The 20,255-nt window shown below is 48.9% G+C and overlaps 1 protein-coding gene across 4 annotated transcripts in view; it reads right to left on the reverse strand.

Moving 5' to 3' along the window:
• Positions 1-20,255, reverse strand: part of LOC138526081 (multidrug resistance-associated protein 1-like) — a 1,621,759-nt gene that overhangs the window by 386,223 nt on the left and 1,215,281 nt on the right. For all 4 annotated transcript variants that reach the window (XM_069636425.1, XM_069636424.1, XM_069636423.1 and 1 more), the window contains one exon: positions 5,630-5,690. In XM_069636425.1, the coding sequence (XP_069492526.1) occupies positions 5,630-5,690 (61 nt within the window). The remainder of the gene's footprint in view (positions 1-5,629; positions 5,691-20,255) is intronic.

Below are 20,255 nucleotides of genomic sequence, written 5' to 3' on the forward strand. Positions count from 1 at the left end.
TCTTTGCTCCCCAGCTGTCCATTCTTTCTTCTCTCTCCCCTCGCCACAGTCTCTCTCACCCTCTTCTCCTTCCCAGCAGGCTCCCCATTCGGCTTTCCCCTCTCCAACCCGTCCCTTCACCCCCGACCCTGCACCCAAGGGTACTCTACAGGGCCCTCGGTCCCATAAAAGTGGGTGTGCCTAGCCTGTATGCCTGCTGTTGATGCTCCGCCTTCTGCCCGGAGCCCAGTGCAGACAAACATCTGTGTCTAGTGTGCCTAATGTACTCTGCTGGCAATAAGTTTACTTCTTTGCCAGTAATAAATCTGTGCCTGATTTCTGACCTGAACATAGACTTCAGTGCATTCATTGGTGTTCCCACTCTTTGTGTAGCCTGCCTGTTATTGCTAGAGGGGGGACCCAGTTCGCCTGCATACATAATGCACCTTCACCGTGTCTGTTAATCCCTGGCCCAAAACTGTGGCTCTGCCTGGGGTCTCCCTCACAGCCTTCCCCATTTTGGCCTGTCTCCCAAGTCTACACTATTTTCTGGGCGGAAACCAGAATGGCTCAATAGCAGGAGGTTATGGCAATCAATGTGAGTCAATAAATGCTGGGGTGATTCCTTTTTGTTGTTTTTTTCAAAGTTAAGGCAGTTTAAAGGTGGCCTGAAAGTTACTTAGAATAGTTCCTTAGAATAGGTTCCTGGAGGCCAGCTGAACATGTTCTGTAATATTCCCCTGGCAAATAGTGTACCGACTGAGATACAAGGGCTACTAACTTGGCCTTGTGACATTCAGAAGTGCCAGCTCCCCAATATTATTGTTCATACATTTGGCTTATCAAATCCACCATTTACCAGCAGAACTATTACAGTACATGTCATCAGGTTCTTAAAATCTTGCTCTTTTTATCTGCTGAAAAATCTTCACTGGGCACCTCTATTGGTGATGCTTTGGCCCCAATCTAATGGCAGTGCAGGCTGCACACAACATTGCGTGATGCAATTTCTCGTTTGACCACTGGGTGGCTCTTTTCCATGGAAAGGGACCCAAGCAACCAAGAATTCATGGGCTAGCCACATGGGTGGTGCGGGTAGGAGGAGAGTGTGATGTAAGTGTCCCTTCATACTTGAAGACATTCAGATCCCCAGCACCCTGCATGACAGCAGTGGCTTTGAGTTACGCTTGCCTTGCTCCTGCAATAAATTTGGGAGCAAGGGTCTGAAGATGCTGCTCGCCGAGATCCATTTTTTTGCAGTACCTAATTCCTCCACAACAATCACTTTTTAAAATGTATTTTATTGTTACATAGTTTTATGGATAATTCACACAGTGGGCAAACATGTCACAGGGACCTGCTATTGTACGGTAGATACAGGGTACATGTAGTCAGCATGCTTACTTCTGTGTTGGAGCTAGGATTTGGTGGGGCAGACCTGGTCCTAGAAAAGGAGAGGATATACTACACACTGGATATCACACTTACTGAAGAGTATCTTTTTTAGGCAGTTTACACTAAAGCAACTGTGCTGTATTGCGGTAATGCCCCCTTCCCACCAACATTGTAATGCATAACCTTCTGTACCCCTTTGAAAAGGCCAACTACTGTACAGCACATGTACCGGAGAACAGTATGATGTTTGCAAAAGTGTTCCACTCTATTGGCCATGTTCCATAGGTCTGAACAGTACACCCTGCCCTGCGTGCCTTCAATTTGACCTCCACAACAATGCAGCCAGCCTCCCAATGCCATTCTTTCTGACTTCACACCTGATATTCACAAATCATTTCCCTCTTGGGTGGGTGGGGAGGAACGCTCATCGTGGGAGTCATTGTATCCCACATGATCTGCACAAGGGCACCGAATACCTAAAGTGTAGTCAGGGCAAACCATGCAACAGTATTAGCCTTCTGTGACTACTGGATGGATTTCATTCAACGTCCTTACAGTAAACCCCACAAACCCTCACTGACACTTCTCTACTTCAGACTGGCACAGGGGACCTTCCCGCACCAGGTTGCCTATCTATACGATACTGTAGCAGTCATCCTACCGCAGTACTGAAGGCTCATTCAATGGGTGGAATGTGATGCATTAATCAGTTTAGTGCCCCACCAATCCACTTGTCTGCAATAACAGAGACAACAACCCCAACAAAGGGCATCACATCAGGGGTTTGACTGTTAGAAAAAAAGTTTCTTCTTTTACACATTGGAGACCCTTACATCTTACTGCCAGTAAATGTTGGTAGCAGAACAAAGAGCACACTCTTGGCAAGTTTCCTGTCCATTTCTACCATACTATTATAGATGTGTGTGACCATTACTAAAGAAAAAGATGTGCATTTGGTACTTTCCAGTGAAGATGTCTACCCAGGGAAGATGTCTTTTGTGTACATCTATTTTGAGATGAATAGCATTGAAGGGGTCTGTTGTTTGCAATTGTTTCTGTAATTAATCCAGTAAAATAACAATTGTACACAATTGTATGTGTGGGCATATATAATCCAGGAAATTGTATATTGTGTACATCTTCTTCTGTGTGCACATACATAGGCAATTGTTTCCGTAGTGTGTGCACACGTAACTGTGTAACTTTAAGGCTGCTTCAAAGTGCTAAGTTGCATAGAAGAGAGACAAACGAAACATGAGAGAGGATAGGCAAGAAGAGGAGTGAGGCAATGATCTAAAGCATTATTTATGTCTGGTGCTTGTACTTAAATTATGCCGGTCCTAAACTTTGTAAAAATAATGATTCCCCATACATCCACCAACAAAACCTGGGACACCAACACGCTGGAAAAGAGGCAGAAATATAACCATTGAAAGCATGTACAAGAGTCTGACATTGCACAAAGAAAGGTTATTTGTTTGGCATGAATCTGTGCAGTGCAGCTCCATGCAGTTTCTTCATTGTGTTGTAGCGAGGTCTGGGTTTAGACAAATCCTTTCTGGAGAGGCTGTGTCGCTCTGCCAGTCCTCATCCATAAAACAGATAGGTCCAAAAAGCTACCAGAGGTATAGAGGATACTTTCTAAGGAACACATGATTGTCAACACCGCAAGAGACAAACACAAAACAGCCTGATATTAGTAAAATCCCTCTTCTTCATTTGAGTTGAAGTTTGAGTAATCTTCCAGTATGCCCTACACAATCCAGGCAAGGCCCCTGCCTTTCCAGCTTTTAAGTAATACTTGCATCCTCTTTCACAAAGGAGTGTTAGGGAGATGTATCATTATTGTGCTTCATCCTCTCTCCCAGTGAGACTTCCAGCACTTTCTGCTGGACTTCTGGGCCTTTTTCTTTCAATCCTGAATGAGTAGAGCCTTTTCCCACTCATTCATTCTTGTAGGCTCTGCATTTTGGAACTCTATTCTTTGTAGTCACCTGTACTATGGAGTCTGTCTGTTCCTAGCTCTTAAAGGCATCTGTGTTTTTCTACTGCAGCACACAGCTCCTTATGGGCAGTGTTGCTGGGGACCCTTAGGATCCTCCTTCAAGATTATTTTTCAATATTCTTAAGTAACTACAGTTCTTAAGTAGGGGTGTCACGGTATTAGTTTTATGACGGTATGATAACCTTCTTGCCAAATGATGGTATATCATGGTTATCGCGGTATAGCAGGTGGAGTTAACTAATCTTAACAAATATTTCCTAAAAGGTCATAAATTGTCAGATTTATCATCACACACAAAACCAGGCACCCAGGGCCAGAATTGGGCATTTCAACATACTTTCCACTGAAATGCCACCCCTTGCTTCCACCAAACACAAACACAAGTGTGGAGAGGAGGAGGGGGTGGAGCCCTGTTGCGACTGGCAAAGCAAACTTAATAGCTTTTCTTAAGTGGTCATTTAGGCTTTTAGCTCCCCCACTGGCTACTGGTGAAGATGAACATGTTGCTATCTTGATAACCTGCACGCCACAGATCAATCGAGGCTGATGGTAGTATACGCGTGTGCGCATACACACGCACACGCACAGGCACTCTCTCTTTACGTTACAGCCTTTAGTTTACTTGCAGGCCAAAGGGTGTTCAGTAATCACGGACATGTTACCCTTTGGTATGGCAGCAGGGAATACCCACAGAGATGAGTGAATTTCGCAGTGTGACTTATTATATGTAAACTCAATGATAGAAGCAGGGAAATCCCCCATTGTCATATGTTTAGCAAACATTATCCATTATAAATATATAAACCCCAAAGCCGTCAAACCAAAGTAAACCCTTTTCCTTCTTGGCACTGTATTTATTCTTCCTATTGTTATCATATTGATTTTGTGTCAGGCACGTGTAGTTTATGGAATGGCATTAAAAACTGCTCCAACTGAAACTACTTGGCAGACGGCACATCCAACAGTGCAAGACCAGGACTGCGCAGCACTTGCTTTCTGCAGCCTTTCCAAATCAGATTTAAAAGCACACTTAATGGTATAAAGGGTATACTGGTATAAACAATGTGACAGTTATTATTGGTCAATTAAGTGGTTCACGGTATCTTTAACGGTATACCGTTACATCCCTATTCTTAAGGATAGAGAGATACATAGTGTCTCTCCCAAAACTCTATAGTCTAAGAGATTGGCACACACCACCCTCAGTGGAGTGCCAAAGGAATACCTAATACCCCCCTTCTCTCTGCTCATGCAACTTTTTAGTCGGCTAGACAATCACCTAGTTATGGCTGGTGGCAGTGGACGTGTTCTACCAACTATTGTCTATCTTTTATACTGCAGGCTATGTCCATAGCCTCGTTAGTGCACAATAGGGGCACCCAAGTACCATTCTGGGAGGGGGATGTCTGTGTGTGTGTGTTTTGCCTTTGGCTGGAACCAGTAGGTATCCCACCTAGGCTCCAGAGTATCTGGACAGGCAGGAAGTAGGGGAGGAGTTATCCACCTCCCTGTCCGTTGTCTCCCAGAGTGCCTGAATAGGTCCAGCTCCCACAGGGGGTCTGGCTGTCCTGATTGGTTTGCACTGTCCTTCCTCCGCCTAGTCTCTTGGTCTGCCGTATCCTCCCTTGGCCTCCCCAAAACACCCCACAAGCCTTTTCCCTGCTGCCATTCTTTATCCTCCCTCTTCCTCATTCATTGGTTCTCTGTGTCAACTGGTTGCCCGAGCCAATTACTGACATCCTTTTCCACCAGGGTGGGATTACAAGCATCAGAGAACATAAAATGAGCCTTAAGTAATGCCCCTTTATGTATGTGGGTCCGCCGGCTTCATGTGGCAAGCTCATGAAGTCATGGACGCTCGGGCACCATTCAATGGAAAAGAGCCACCAGTGGTGACACCAGAAACCGCATCACAAAATGTTGTGTACTGGAAAGATTTGTGCATACGTTGCTGATGATAAAGCTTTGAACTAAAGTGCAATTATTAACTTTCAACATGTTCAAGTGAGATACTTTGGAGCAGGGCTCCATGTAGAACTCTGGCCTTTCCCGAACAGACAAATGGCTCTGGAGTACTTTTGAGGGATGGAATGCTATACAAATCCAGTCTTGTTCCTATATTTATTGATTGTTCACAGCTCTAACGAGCTATCTGCAAAGGCAAAATACATGTTTGTTATTTCTTTATGTAGCAAGTGGAACCATATATATGTGCTGTTTAAAAAGTCTAAAATACATATTGGTACTCACATTTCCAGTTGCAATAATTTCTTTCTTCATCTGTGACTGCTTTGCTTGACTCAGTGGTACACTAAAAACACAATGACTTCAATTGTAAGACACTCACACTGTACACTGTTAATGATTGCATTGGGGGACGTTTATTTTTAAAATGTCCTTCAAACAAAAAACACAGTTATGACATTGTATTCCTCTTTGTCTGTGGTGGCATAATGTGCACAGCACTCACCCTAAACCATGCATTGTCTATAAAGGCAACAAAGAATAATAATTTGGCACTTATATAGCGCTACGAACCCTCAGGTATCTGAGCGCTGCTTATTATTACCCACGGTGTGTGGTGCTCATTTATCGACCTCGGAAGGATGAAAGGCTGAGTTTGGCCTTGCCGGGATTCGAACCTGCGTTAGCAGGCTCTGCACGGATGTCAAAGCGAGCGCTCTACTCGCTGTGCCACTTGACCGGAAACACAAAACTCAGGTATCAGGTAGGAAATTGGCAACATTCAAAGTGGATAGAACTTCAACTTGACTGGAAAGTAGGAGTAAAAAGGATGGCACCACAAGTGTTACAAAAAGGATTGGCCACAGACAGGGGGCCGGAACAGAGAAAGCTCTGTTCCACCTAGACATGGTTTAATCCCAAACGTAAAAAAAGAACCTGTGAAGGGTTAGGGTTCAATCTTTTCACTCACATAGGCCAGGTTACCTCTGCCTAGGCATTAATAAACTAAGCACAATATTTGGAAGCTGTTTCTACAATAGACTTACAATAAATAAATGTCTCTAAAAATAAAACAAGTTGATTGGTTTCTCATTTCAAGTACAACGCTGCTAGCGGAGTCCTGAAACCTTTGCATAACTAACACACAATGGCACCTAGCCCAGCCTGTTCAACTTTCCACTGGTCCAGCGTTGTAGAGAAAGCAGCAAGTGCTCGCTGTTATTAGAAGCCTGAGCTCCTCTTCACCAAACGTCCCACTCAGTCTAGTCTGCAGGTATGACATTGTCCCCGAAAGCTAGTCATCAACAGGGCAAGCAAAGTCCTGATTCCAGAAAGAAAACGTATGGACCAAGCCCAGCCATGTTAATCGTTCCCCTGATCCAGCAGGGCAAAGAAAGTGGTGAGTGCTCGCTCTCCTTAGGCGCTGGGGCCCCACTTCACCAAAGACTTCGATAGGCATATACTGTAAGCCCCACCTCCCCCTCCCCGCAGCCTTCGATTGGGCGTAAAGGAGTATGTGACTCCCTACCTGATCCCTCTCCTCTAGGTACTCCTGCGTTTGGTCAAAGGACATCCTGTCTAAGGGCAAAGTCTGTTTTGTCCCTGTTAGGAATTGGTATCGTCTAAGGCCACCCCTCAGTCATCACCATGCCACTAGCCAATCCTCCCATAACACAGCCAAAATCGATTATCAATGTAAGTGTTTACCTTCAAAGACTTGGGTAGTGACACTCCTATTAGCACCTTATTTGCTGTGTATCTTATTACTTACTGGTAATGTTCTTTCTTTGGATTCTCCTCCCACAGATTCCTCATCTAGATAGATATCCACCAGCACTAGCTGTTCTTGGAAAATCTTAGCAGGTCGCGTAGTGCAGCTCGATAAACAACTTCCTCAGCTCCTATGCTCCGCAACTAGAGACAAGACATTGGTTCTCATAATTGGTACGCACTACACCCCCCAACCTCAGATCCCCACCTTTTTCCCCCCATGCTCAGCAGCCAAGGAGATCATTTTCTCATACAAAGAAACTAAATCTGAAAACAACTGCGATTCCTTTTATTTATTTTATTTCTGGCATTAACTAGAACACCTAACACCACCACAAATAAGACAAGCAGTTCTTTCTCTTCCTTTTTTACCAACTCCTCTTTTAACTAATTCACAAGAGCTTTCACAAGCGAGTACAGATGGGACGGCAATGAGGAATCTGTGTGAGAAAAATCAATTGAAAGACCATTACTTGTAAGTAATTTTTCATTCAATAGGTTGCACCCCCATCCAGATTCCTCATCTAGATAAACTCCCAAAGCAGTATAACAGCCGCAGGCAGGCTGAAAGCGATGACCCAAGAAGCTTTGTAAAACTGGCCCGCCAGAAAGCCATTTTTGACCATCAATAAATCCAAACTGTAGTTCTTCACAAATCAAGCAAAGGCCTGATTGGGCCTAAAGAAGCATATGGCCCTTGTTCTGAACCAGAAAACAAAAAATGAAAGCTTCTGTAGGAAAGGCATGGCATCACAAGTATTGACACTGACACAATGGATACAATTACACAAGTATTGACACTGACACACTGGATACAATTTGTAAAACCTTTATTGAAAATGTTGGGGTTGGAGAAACTCCTATTCTGCCCTATAACTAAGATGGGAGTAGTCTCGACCATCAAACGATAAATAAAACCGTCCTAGTGGAGTCTGTCAAATTAAAATGGCCTATGCTAACAAAATCCTAATGACTGCCCTATCTATTGTACAAAAAGTTTAAAAAGGAGAAAATGTATTTAAAAGGAAAAGTCAGTGTTGAAATGATAATGTGGCTGAACCAGCTCTCCTCCTCACGTTAGGCTTCACAGGGCAAGGCGAAACTTGTAGGCAGGATGATACACTCTCGCTCGGCTTCCAACACAGTACACAACCATGGATCGAGGCCCGCCTGGCCTTCCACGCTGAAAGTTCCCTTCTCCTAACTTCCCCAAAAAATGTTTCAACCAAAATGTTCACAGTTCTCGTAGGTCCCTCTCTGCCGGGCTCAGACCTCTTGCGATACAGTTTACACAAAGTTGCAAGGGGGCTCCCTTCCCCAAGCTTAATGCAATTCGGGGCTCTGACCACTTTCGGTTGTCAAAGTCTTTCAAATGTGTGTGGTTTTTGCTTACTGATCATCACAGGACCACTCCGACTCAACATTCGCAATTTACTTTCACTCTTGCTGTTTGTTCATTCTTTTGCTTTAAACAATGCACCTTCCTCAGAGACTTTCAAATGGGTTACTTCTTTTCAGCAGACCACTCAGTTATTTAGTATCGCTGATCTTGCAGCTGTATTTCACTTTAAGGTTCATTCACAGGTCTGCCTTACTTCACATCTCACCCACACGCGTGCAGCCTTTTCTTCTGATATGATTTTGCTACTTCATTCACTTTGACACACACTGGTCTCTCAAGTCGCTTGCCAATTCACCGGCTGTGTGCATTTCTTTCTTTTTTTGCGTTTTCCGATTTTCGAGTCAAAGTTAGTACCACAGGTTTGACCTCGCCTCCCCAACTCTGCCGTTCACCTGGGAGGGTCGCTGGCATCCTTGGAACACAATGCAATCATCACAAGTTGGAGACTTGGCCTTCTCCACAATTCTTTTTGCAGTCTGTCAGAGTCAACGACCTCCAGTAGGGAAGCTTTGGGGTTTTCAGCCTGCTGCTCTCGTCCCTTGGTCTGTTGCTCTGCTCCAGTAGGTGTGCCTTTGTCCCCGAAGTTCTGCTAGTTCTCGTGTTCCACCTTGCTCAGAGTGTGTCTTAAGGTGTTGTCTTTTCACCAGACCACTCCGGTACTTAGTATTGCTAATCTTGCCGCTGTATTACACTTTAAAGTTCATTCACAGGTCTGCCTTTCTTCACGTCTCATCCACACGCGTTTAGCCTTTACTTGTGATATGATTTAGCTGCTTCATTCACTTTAACACACACTTGTCTCTCAGGTTGCTTGCCAACTCACCAGCTGTGGGCACTTCTTTCTTGTTTTGCGTTTTCCGATTTTTGAGTCAAGGTTTTGTTTTCTTTTTTAATTTGTTTTCATTTGGTATAAAAACACACAAACAACAACAGTACAAAGACAGGTTTCCCCATTTCGTTACAATTGTACCATCACATGTCTATTTAAACTTCCCACGGGTCATTGTCATTCCCTTCAAACTCGACCACCCCTCCCAACTTAGCCAACCATTGTAACATTGTTTGTTGTCAGCTTTGGTCACACAGTCTATTTTTAGTCTCTCTGTGTCTGTGTTCCTCCTTGCCAGGGCTACCACCAATCCTGTGTGTTTATTCCGGGTCAACTGCTTCAGGTCTAAACATGTCCCGTGTCAATTCGTTCCAAGCTTCAATTCCCTCACTTATTTCATGCATCCCTCTCCGCAGCGCTTTATGCCACACTGCAGATTCTACCAAGGACCATCTTTTTAAGTGTGCCCACAAGTCTCCAGTGTAGGGCCTCCAGGCTGTTTCCACGCCATTGCAATCCTACGCTTCACCAACATGCAGATGAACAACCTCTCTCCTGCCCCTCAGGAATAGTCCCATTAGGCAAAATTCCAAGGCCCATGTCTGCATCTGGAAACCCCCTCTTGCCACCCTCCTGACTACATCCCCTCAAAATTCTCTTATCACTGGACATGCCCAAAACATGTGCATCATGTCTGCCCCCTCCTGTGCGCATCTCGGGCATGCAGTGATCTCTCTCCCTTTTATAAATGATAACTTGGTGCCATAATTTCTACGCATAACGTACAATTGAGTTAGTCTGAATCTGGTATTTCTCGATACCTTTCTGGTGTACTGCAATACCTTTCTCCATTCGATATCTGTGAAGGCACTCCCTATATCAGTCTCCCATTTCCCTCGTACTGCCAAATCTGCGGCTGCGAAGCCGCCTAGGAACAGGTCTTACAGTGTGCAGACTGTTGGCCTCATTACAAGTTGGGTGTTAGCCCTTAAATGCAGCAGTAATGCTATTACCGCCGCATTTAAGGGTCCGCCCAATCACAAGGCTGGCAGCATTTACCCCCAGGTATAAGCTGGGGGTTTTCAGGTGCGATGGACCCAATGGGGAATGAGGAATACCCATTACCGCACAACCCTTGATCCGGTACTCATAGCACCGGACCGATTGGCAGTAACGATATTAGCCCGGGCTGTATCGTGGCGGTAATACCGCCGGGATACTGCCCAACTCGTGATGAGGCCCTGTTTGTCCTCCCTCTGACACATTGTATATGGTGTCTAAAGCCTCGTTGGTCTCCAGTGTCTCTTGTGGGCCCCGCCACATTTCCTTTATCTGCCTAGCCATTCCTAGATATAACAAAAATTGGCACTTGTGTATGCCATGTTCGCTTACCAATGTCTGGAAATCCATTATACTGCCTTCTTAGATTATGTCTCCTACCGTAGCTATTCCTTTACTTTCCCATTGCCTTCTGTAATGACCCATGACATTCCTATGTTCGCCCATCACTCCTACCAGGGGGACATTAACCGAACCTTACAACTGGCATCTTTAGTTAGCACACAGGGATGGGGCAGTCACCCTCAGTGTTCGTCGGCGTGTCACCTGCTCTCAGTCTCGGTGTCTCTGTGCTGTGTGTACCGCTATTGTTTCATTATCACCTGCCTTTTCCGTCTAGGTCTCATGTGTTTGCGCAAGTGCCCAAGAGCCGTTTTTGAGCACGCTGCTTCAGTGACACATTACGCCACGTTGTAATTTCTGCTCTGTAGTTCGGCAATCCATGTGCATCCATCAAAGAAATGTGACCTTCCGTTGCGTAAAACCTTCGATTTTGCCGGGTAGATCAACATGTATCGTAGGTTCTCTCTCCTTAAATGTTCTTTGGTCTGCCCAAACATTGCCCTGCGACATTGCACCAAGGCCGTGTAATCGAGGTATATCACCAACTTGGAGGAACCCCTTGTGATGGTTCCCCCTTCTCTCGAAAAGGCCAAAATCCTCTCTCTATCTTTATAGTTCATGATTTTGGATATCACCGATCTCGGGGGTGGGGGGTGGGGGGCACCTGGAAGTGTTTTTTTCACCAAGTATCTATGTGCTCTCTCAGCAGTGAATCCCTGAGTCAGCATGCCTAGGCCCACCTCCTGCAACAGCATATTTTCGACGTATGTCATCAGGTCTCTACCGTCTTCACCTTCTGGGAGCCCTTGTATCCTGATGTTATTCCTGTGGGCTCTCCCCTCCGCAACTTCCGCTTGGTGTTCGAGGGTCTTTACTCTTTCAAGCAAATCCACCACTTGTGTTTGGGTGCCAGCAATGTTAGAGGTGTTGTCTCGTACTTGTTATTCTGCTGTACCTAGGTGATCAGCCATGGAACCTACGTCTTGGTGTAGTAGTCCGCCATCCGCATTGACTGCATCAATTTTATGTTCCATTGCAGCTTTCAGTGCCACGATCGCCGCCAGGATGGATCCTTCTTTCTATAGTCCCACTTGCGGTGGCACCACCACTCAGTGGTCCTGTGACGCCATTTTGCCCCTTTCCTTACAGGCATAGGCCTCCATCACCATCTGTTTGGCTTTACCCTTTTGGCTTTTGTCCAGCATTTACCTTTGGTGTTCTTGTCAAGCTGATGCAGAAAAGCTGTGATTCAATGAGTTCTTGCTTCTGCAGTGTATTCTGCTTTGTGGGGTGCCTCTAGGTGCACCAGCCACCTCAGTGGCTCTAACCTGGATGGCTCCCCCAGTCGCCATTTCACTGCGTTGTGGTTCACTGCGCTCTGTGCCTTGCTGCCACTTTGCGTTTTTCCTGAGTCCACTGCAGCATGTAGTGCCCATAGCCAGGGGGTCTGTTGGCTACCCCTACCTCCTCCACCGGCCAGTCCTTCATGGTGAGGCTGGGTCTCGTTCTGCCTCCTGTTAGGCCCTCACCTGTTGAGTGCCCTCTGCCAGCTGAAGGACTTACTGTGTGTGGCTCCCATTTGGGCTTCTGCCTATGCCCATTGGGTGTGAGTCTATCCCTTCAGGCTCTCAGTTGCAGTGTCTCCAGCACCCTCCTTCGTGGTTTCCTGCGTATGCCGCTTCCACTTGCTGCCTCTGTGCCAGTGTGTGACCCGAGCTCTGCCTGTAGGCTTGAGGTTGCGTAGTGAATCTAGTGTCCGTTCAGGCTCTTCTTTCAATGGGCACCTCTTACTCAGCCTGCAGCAATCCGCTTTGGTGTGTGTCCTTAGTTGCAGATGGCAGCTCTTTTTAGTTAGGCTTACGCTTCTGCATTTAATTCAGTTAGCTGGGTATTTCACTGCTTGCACTAATGTTACATGTTGCCCATTGTGTGTTACATGTGGCCCATTGTGATGCTGGTAATGCATCGGAGGGGCAGGCCTCCGTATCCTTGTCCTTTACTGCTTTTTATCGTGTGTTCTGTCGTGTTTTCCGCGCAGGAGTTCATTTGGGACTCCTGGCGGTGCAGCTCTCTCTTTTTGGTTTGGTGAACAGACCCAGGGGATACCCTTATGGCACCCATGGGTGGGGGTACAAGCCTGTGCCCCTAGTGTATGTTTTTGGGATCCTGTGTGTGGCCCACAGAGCTGGGTATGGGCTGGTGGCAGATCTGTACTGAAATGACTGGTGCCCTGCGCGTCCTCCATTTTGGGATGCCCAGGCCCTGTTATTGGAATCGGTAGATTCCTGATGGACAAGATGGCCCCCGTGGCCTCTTGCCTTCCATCGCCTGTTACCTTGATCTTCCCGAAGTCCTGGGAAGCCCTGACTCTGTCCCTTCCCCCTGACTGGCTGTTGGGTGGAAGTTCCATATATGGTAGTGTGGGGAACTGCTGACCAGACTGGCTGGAGCCTTCTCAACGACCGTATGTTGTGGGTATGCCTATGGGTGGGACCTGGGTGAATGGAGTGTGACGAATACGCATTCTATGTTGTGGGTGTCTAGTATCTGATGTTTGACACAATGACTGAGACAGCCCTGCCCGAAACCAGTATGAATGCAGTGTGGAGTGTTGAATGGCTGGGTACTTGTCCCAATACACAACTTGTTGTGAGTGTCTGGAGAGAAGTGAATAGCCTGAATGCACTGTGTGCCTGATTGGCTGCCTGCCTGCATGAATGCCCTTAGTCGTGATTGGATGCTTGAGTATGACCCAGCGGAATGAATGGGAGATCAACAGTATCTCTGGGGACCTCTCACTGCTAGGAATCGTGTTCAGAAGCTTAAGTTCACTACAACGAGTAACTGGAGTAACTGAAGCTTAACCTTGAAGCCCTGCTGGACGAGAAGAATTGCTGTTGCTCTCCTTCACAATCTGAAAGCTGCTGTGCCTCCAAGGACTGACCCAGAGAGGACCTGGTAAGGCGTCCTCTTCCCGAGCTACGAGGGACCATCGTGCACCAACAGATCTTTTCCAAAGCTCCCTGGTAGACAGACCTTTGACAGGCTGCCGATCCAAGACGCGGCCCGCCGCGGAATAACAAAGAGAAGCGCCTGGACTGTTGTCTGCCACCGTCGCCGACCGCCATCGCCGACCGGAGCCGCCGTGCTCCCGTTTGCCTAAGAACTTTCTAATCCAAGGATGCTCTCGTCCGCATCGTCGCCGCTGTATCCTGCTGGAGAAGGCCTGACCGCTGACACACCGAGGAGCATCCACCGGTGGGCTTCCCGCCACCCAAAGACCACAGAGACGTCGACGACTCGGCCACAGTTCTTCAAACTCTTTGCGGTCCAGAACTATCAACACTGAGGTGCCCCACACGCCTCTTCCTTGCAGGACGTTTACACTTCCCCGTCAACGAGCACCGCTAGGAATGAAGCTGCCACTTCACCCTCGTAGCTCATCCTTTTCTTCGTCGGACGTTCGACGACATGTGACTCCTGCCTTAAAGGGAGGGCACTCAAGAAGGGCAGTCGATTCCCTGCCGAGGAACGCTACAACGTCAGGTACTTTTGGGTTGCAGAACTATTGGGAAGTCTAGCGTGAACAATATATGGACTGGGCTTGTATTTTTATTCTACAAGTTGCCCAGGTGGGGGGGATCTCCACACAGAGCTGTGTTTAACGGTAGTAACCTGTATTCTGCCAATTGTTCAACCATCTTGCTTTCCTTCCTCTCTCTACTGCTGGTTTCCTCTTTATTGATCTGTGTGACATTTTGACAGTATAGTTGATGCACTTTAATGAGATCTGATAATATTTGTGGTACCACTGTAGAACTGTATATATTTACCATTGTTGATTTTCTGAGCACAAAGTGCGTTATCGTGATATTGTATATACCTTTGAATATTAATTATATAAAGACTGTTTTAACTGATACAGTGTGCGGACATTCCTTTGTGGGTGCTTGGGGACTACACTGTACTTAAGAACCAGCCAGCATCATCTCCTGAGAAGCTAGGTCTCGATTGCTCGACCACATACCAATAATAGAGAATATTGGCTAGGGTCCTCTGTGCCTCTCCTATACCATATTGAGAGCGGAAGTACATACTCCCCAACCAGTCTTTACACTGGTGGCAACAGTGGGATGCTTATAGTTTTAAGAATCGGGGTGTGTGGCTACGGAGGCCATGTAGGACGACGCGTCTCTGAGGTGCTCCTGTGATCCTTCCATGATCCTTACTGCAAGTGCTGTCACAGACGCCTGCAATTGCTGAAAACCAACATGCCTGCCTATGAATATGACAAGAGTGCGCGCTGAATCTGTCAAGCCCATGTGAGGCACCGAGACGGAGTTCTGCGAGAAGAACTTGGCTGTGAGTGCTGAAGAAGGAGCCGGATACAAAATGGCCAGCGGGGAGTAAGAACAAAGGAAGCAGTCGGCTTCCAGAAGGCGCTGATACAGTAGCCGTGCGCTGGCAACATTGTGGGGCGTGATGGATTACGAGCAACAATAAAGTGAAACGTGCACCGTTGGGGGAGACTGCCTGGCAGGGAGATGAATGGACTAGTGTGCGGAGCACAGCACATTTGAAAAAGTTGTCAGTTCGGCTGGCGAGCAGCCGAGGGCAGTGGTACCCATGGCTGCAGAGGCGGAAGCCGCCTGGAAGGACGATTAAGGCCTGGGCATGTGAGAAGTGCCGGACAGGTGACGCTGTTCCCAACGGACTTGAAGTCCACGGGAAATGGAACTCGCCAGGACAATGGAGGGAAACCAGTAGCAGGGTCCAGGACCGCAAGGACGCTGGACAAATGCAGGCGGCCTCAAAGGAGGCATAAGCAGCGCCGCTGTGCGCAGCTTGACAAGTGGCACACATATGAAGACTGGCAGAGAAACATTGCAGCAGGGCAGCTGCACAACGGAGCGAGTGAGCGCGAGAGGGCAGGCTGAGGACCGGAGCCCCGAGATGGTGCATGCCACGACAGCAGTGGAAGGGATGAGAGGCCAGAACTAACATAAAACACAAGACCCGCCAGGCAGCCTACAGGGAAGGTCAGCAGGAAGGGCCCGTGTGCACAGCCGTCGCATGCTGGAACAAAGTGCAAGACGGACATCAAGCTGCACTAAAATATAAGCAAATGAAGAGGACAGGTACAGCAGGGGGATGTGCGCATAGGTAGACACAGAACGCTTTGTGCGCAGATCAAGCGGCCTGCACAGGACATTGAACGCGGTAGGAGAGGGGAGAGTGGCCCGGGCAGGTCATTCATTCAGACATACTATGCTGCGGCTGTGAACCTGCGGGCAGGGCAAACGTGGGACATTAGCCCAATGTGGGAAGAAAAGATCAGTAATAATAGCCGACTCTGATTGGGGGGAGTGAAGCGCCCGGGTCGTTCCACAACACAATAAAAGCAACGGAACACTGTGAATGGGATGCTTTGCATGGGAACTTAGCAGTATTCTGCACCGCATCACAACACTTCCTGGTACAAACACAGGCACACTCAATGGCGCAAATGCTTTGACCAGATGTATAACCATTGCTAGCATCCTGGTGTTGCCCTAACAGCAGAGAAAAAGGGAGAGAGCGGACTGGCAGGCCACTGCAGGCCGCCCAGGACAGGTCGAGGAAGAGGCTGGAAGAGCCTTTGAGGTACTGGTGCCCTTATGCCTGGGTGGCGCGGGCGATATTGGAACTAAGTGTGTGCCCCCCCATCCCGAGGTGAAGCTGAAGTGGGGATTCACACAGTTACGTGGGAGAGCACAATCCATTGCGACAAATAAGGGCCAGGCTTGGAACATCTCTGAGGTGGCCCCCTTGAGCGTGAGAGACTACAGCGGGTTGCGCCTGCTGGAACTGCAGACCACAAGTGGTAGGGCTGACCTACGACCTATAGTTGTAGCACCATGTCCAACAAACCTCCAAGACTGAAGGGGAAGCAGCCTACGCTGGACGAATATGCCAGGACGCCGCCCGGCCCGGAAAGTGCCAGGAACAAGGACAGGCCCCCCGCTGGTAGCATGGCTGTTGCGGGCACGAACCAGGATGTCCTAGCTGCAATTGCAGACCTGAAGGTGGCTTGGGAGACCAAGCTTGAACTGGCTGTAACTGAACTGAAAACAGCGTTGGACCGCAAGGTCGGAGAGGTGCAGGAAGAAGTGAATCTTCTCCGGCAGGATGTCAGGTCACTGGCGGAGCGCACTGAGAACCTCGAGAAAGATGTGAGCCCCAACACAGCGGACGGTGCTTCACACAAGTCGGAACTACATGCCCTGGTGCAGCAGGTGGGCAATCTGGAGAATAGGGCGGAGGAAGCGGAAGGACGCACCTGGAGGAATAACATCCGCATTGTGGGCTTGCCGGAGGGAGCAGAAGGCCACAACCCCACAGAGTTTATCGAATCCATGTTGCTGCAGGAGATACCTGGAGGAGCTCTGTCTCAGGGGTTCGCGGTGGAAAGGGCGCATAGGGCTCTAACGAGGAAGCCGCCGCCAGTTAATCCACCTAGGCCAGTGATTGCAAAGATCCTTAACTACCGGGACCGAGAAAAGATACTGGAACACTTCCGCAAAGGTGGAACAATTCAAAGAGGGGCGGCTAACATAACGGCCTACCCGGACTATACCCTGATGGTGCAGCGGAGTCGAATGAACTTTGGGGCTGTCAAGAGGAGATTGAGGGAAGCGGGCCATAAGTATATGCTGCTTTACCCGGCGAAGTTGAAAGTCTTTCACAAAAATAGAACTTTGTTTTTTAAAACTCCGGAGGATGCCATGGGATGGCTCGACACACAGGGCTGCCCCCAGGAGTCGGACATCCAGACGAGAGGAGGAGATGGAGGAGATAAGTAATGTGAAGTGGGGGCACCTGAAGGTGGTGCGGCTTAGGACTATGGGACTTGACTAGAGTCATTGATGCGGCCCGTGGGCCAGTTGTACCAGATTGGAATAGAAAATGAACCGCAAGCACTGTGACCATTGCTTCACTAAGGAGCCTTGCAAAGCTAGTCCTTACACCCCGATCTAGAGGTTAGTTAGGTCACCAATAGTGTGGTGACACCCTGCTGGGGTCTTGGCCTGGGGTTCCAGGGTAGGTCCAAACGCGGGGGAGCCTGAGATCCAGGGATGGAGCTGGGCATTTCTTGGGGTAGAGTGAGGAGGGGGGGGTTGTGTGTAGTGGTTTGTTGTAGTTGAGAAAAGGGGGGCGGGAGGGAGAGGAGAAGGGGAATTTGGGGTGTGTGTAGTTATAGGAAGTTTGAATTGGGGAATGAGCCTAGGTAGACTGAGACAGAAGTGGGATCTGGACTGCACTGGTGGGAGGGGAAGAGGAACTCTCAGACCATGGGGGATCTTAAAATTACCACGTGGAATGTCAGGGGACTTAATAGTTATCTCAAAAGGAACAAGGTTACGTTATACCGGCGCAGGCAAAAGATAGATATTGCACTGTTGCAGGAGACTCACCTGACAAGGGAAAAGATGGAAATGATTGCAGAGAAATGGAAAGGGGTTGTGGGGAGCTCAACATACTCTGCTTACGCTAGAGGGGTACTCATCTGGGTGGCACCGCACGTCCCGTTTCAACTGTTGCAGGAAGTGACCGGAATGGATGGGAGGATGGTAATATTGCGGAGACTATTGGAGAATAAGGAGATAAGTATTGTAAATACATACACCCCCAATCAGAATACGGAAGTGTATTTCAAAACTCTATGCAACAACCTTAGCATGTCCATGGGTAGTGCGGCTATTTGGGGAGGGGATTTTAACTGTGTACTAAACGCCAGGGTAGACAGATCGGATGGCAAGTTTGATAGACCCGCCCCAGCGGCAAAAGCACTGCAGATACTGCTAGACGACTTTGGTCTGGCAGATGTATGGAGAACGAAACACCACCGAGAAAGGCAATATTCACATTACTCCGCCCCACAGCAGTTACATACAAGGCTGGACTATGTCTTTGCCACGGCGGAGGTGTGAACAGAAATGTGCAGAACAATAGGAAAGACTGTGCAACCTCAACTATAAAAAATATATAGAGCGACAGCATGCGGGAGGGGATAAAACAGGAAGGCTCTTGGCATGGTTATACAAGAGTGAAACTCTCAGACCCACGATCGGAACGATAATTAGAGAAGATGGTAGTGTAGGGGGGGCGTGGCTTGGCGGCCATGCGAGCGTGAGCTAGTCTTGGAGAGCTCCCACTCGATCCGGAGACAGATCCTGAAAAAAGGCCATAAATAGAAGGAAAACGATAGAGGAAAAGTTGGGGAAGGCATCGGAAAGCCCAGAGAAAACGCAGAAGAAAGTTCGAGGAAAATCGGTGACTGAGAAGGCTGAAACGGAGAGCGCGAGATAAGCGGAACCACCACGTAAAATGGCGGGCGCGCCTCGCTGAAAAGGCCGCTCGCCACTGAGAAGAAGGCGGGTGCAGGAGGAAGGAAGACAGGACCCGGGGGCGCCGCCGGCGGACAACCAGCCCAGTGAAGACCACCGAGCCGCCCGGGAGAAGGAAGAAGACCGAGATACGCGCCGCAGCGCTGTGCCGAGATAGACGGAGGAGGCACGAACGCCCAAAGACCGTAGCACAGGCCGTGGCAGAGCGGGAAGAGACCAGTCGGGCAGCGGCGGCGCCGGAGGCCTGGAGGGTGCGCCCCCCCTGACAGTCAGCAAGGGGGGCTGGAGGTGAGGACGCCGAGGGCTCCAGCCGGGAACCCCTTGGAGGACTGGCCGCCGCGGGAGACAGAACAGCCACCGCAGAAGAAAGGAGGCCGGAAGACGCACCGCAGCGCCGTGCCAGGGTAGGCAGACAGGGGCGTGAGTGCCCACGGGCCTCCCGACGGCAGGCACGGGTGGCAGAGCCCGAGCGGAGGCTGGTAGTCGGGGCGCCGGGAGCCCCAGCCGGGGGAAGGAAAAGAGACCCCGAGGCCGGAGGACGAAGGGGGTGAACGGAGCATCCGGCACCGACCTGGGGACTGGTGGACACTCCCTTGAAGAGGTGCCTGGGCTCGCAGCAGACGCAACGGATGGTGATACGTCTGTGACAGGCCCCTGCGGGAGGCCAGTTTCCGCCAACAAACATGCTGGGGCGGACGGCGACGGACAGCAGGACCACACCAGAGAGGTTGGTCGAACGCCCGACCCCGGGCCCGCCCTGGGGATCATAGGATATACGTGGGAGAACACAGCCCACTGAAACAGTCTTGACAGAGACCCTGGAAGAGCCACGGATCACACAACTGGCGGGCCTACCCCCACACACACCTGCACGGAAGAAACAGCCAGGGGCACACCACCCCACGGAAGACGGGGTGAAGCTATCCGCACAAGAGGAAGACCACAGTAAAGACCCCGGCCCAACGCAACAACGATAGGCTACCACTACGAAACTGCATGAGCAGGATCCGCATACTGGCATACAGCAACCGAAACCAACATGCCAGACAAACCAAGAGGTGGCAGGGGGAGGCAGATGGTCATGGAGTCATTTGCCCGCAAGAATGAAGATCAGCAGCCCGA

The sequence above is a fragment of the Ambystoma mexicanum genome, chromosome 7p (genome assembly GCF_040938575.1).
Source record: "Ambystoma mexicanum isolate Mex_15411 chromosome 7p, UKY_AmexF1_1, whole genome shotgun sequence".
NCBI classification, from domain to species: domain Eukaryota; kingdom Metazoa; phylum Chordata; class Amphibia; order Caudata; family Ambystomatidae; genus Ambystoma; species Ambystoma mexicanum.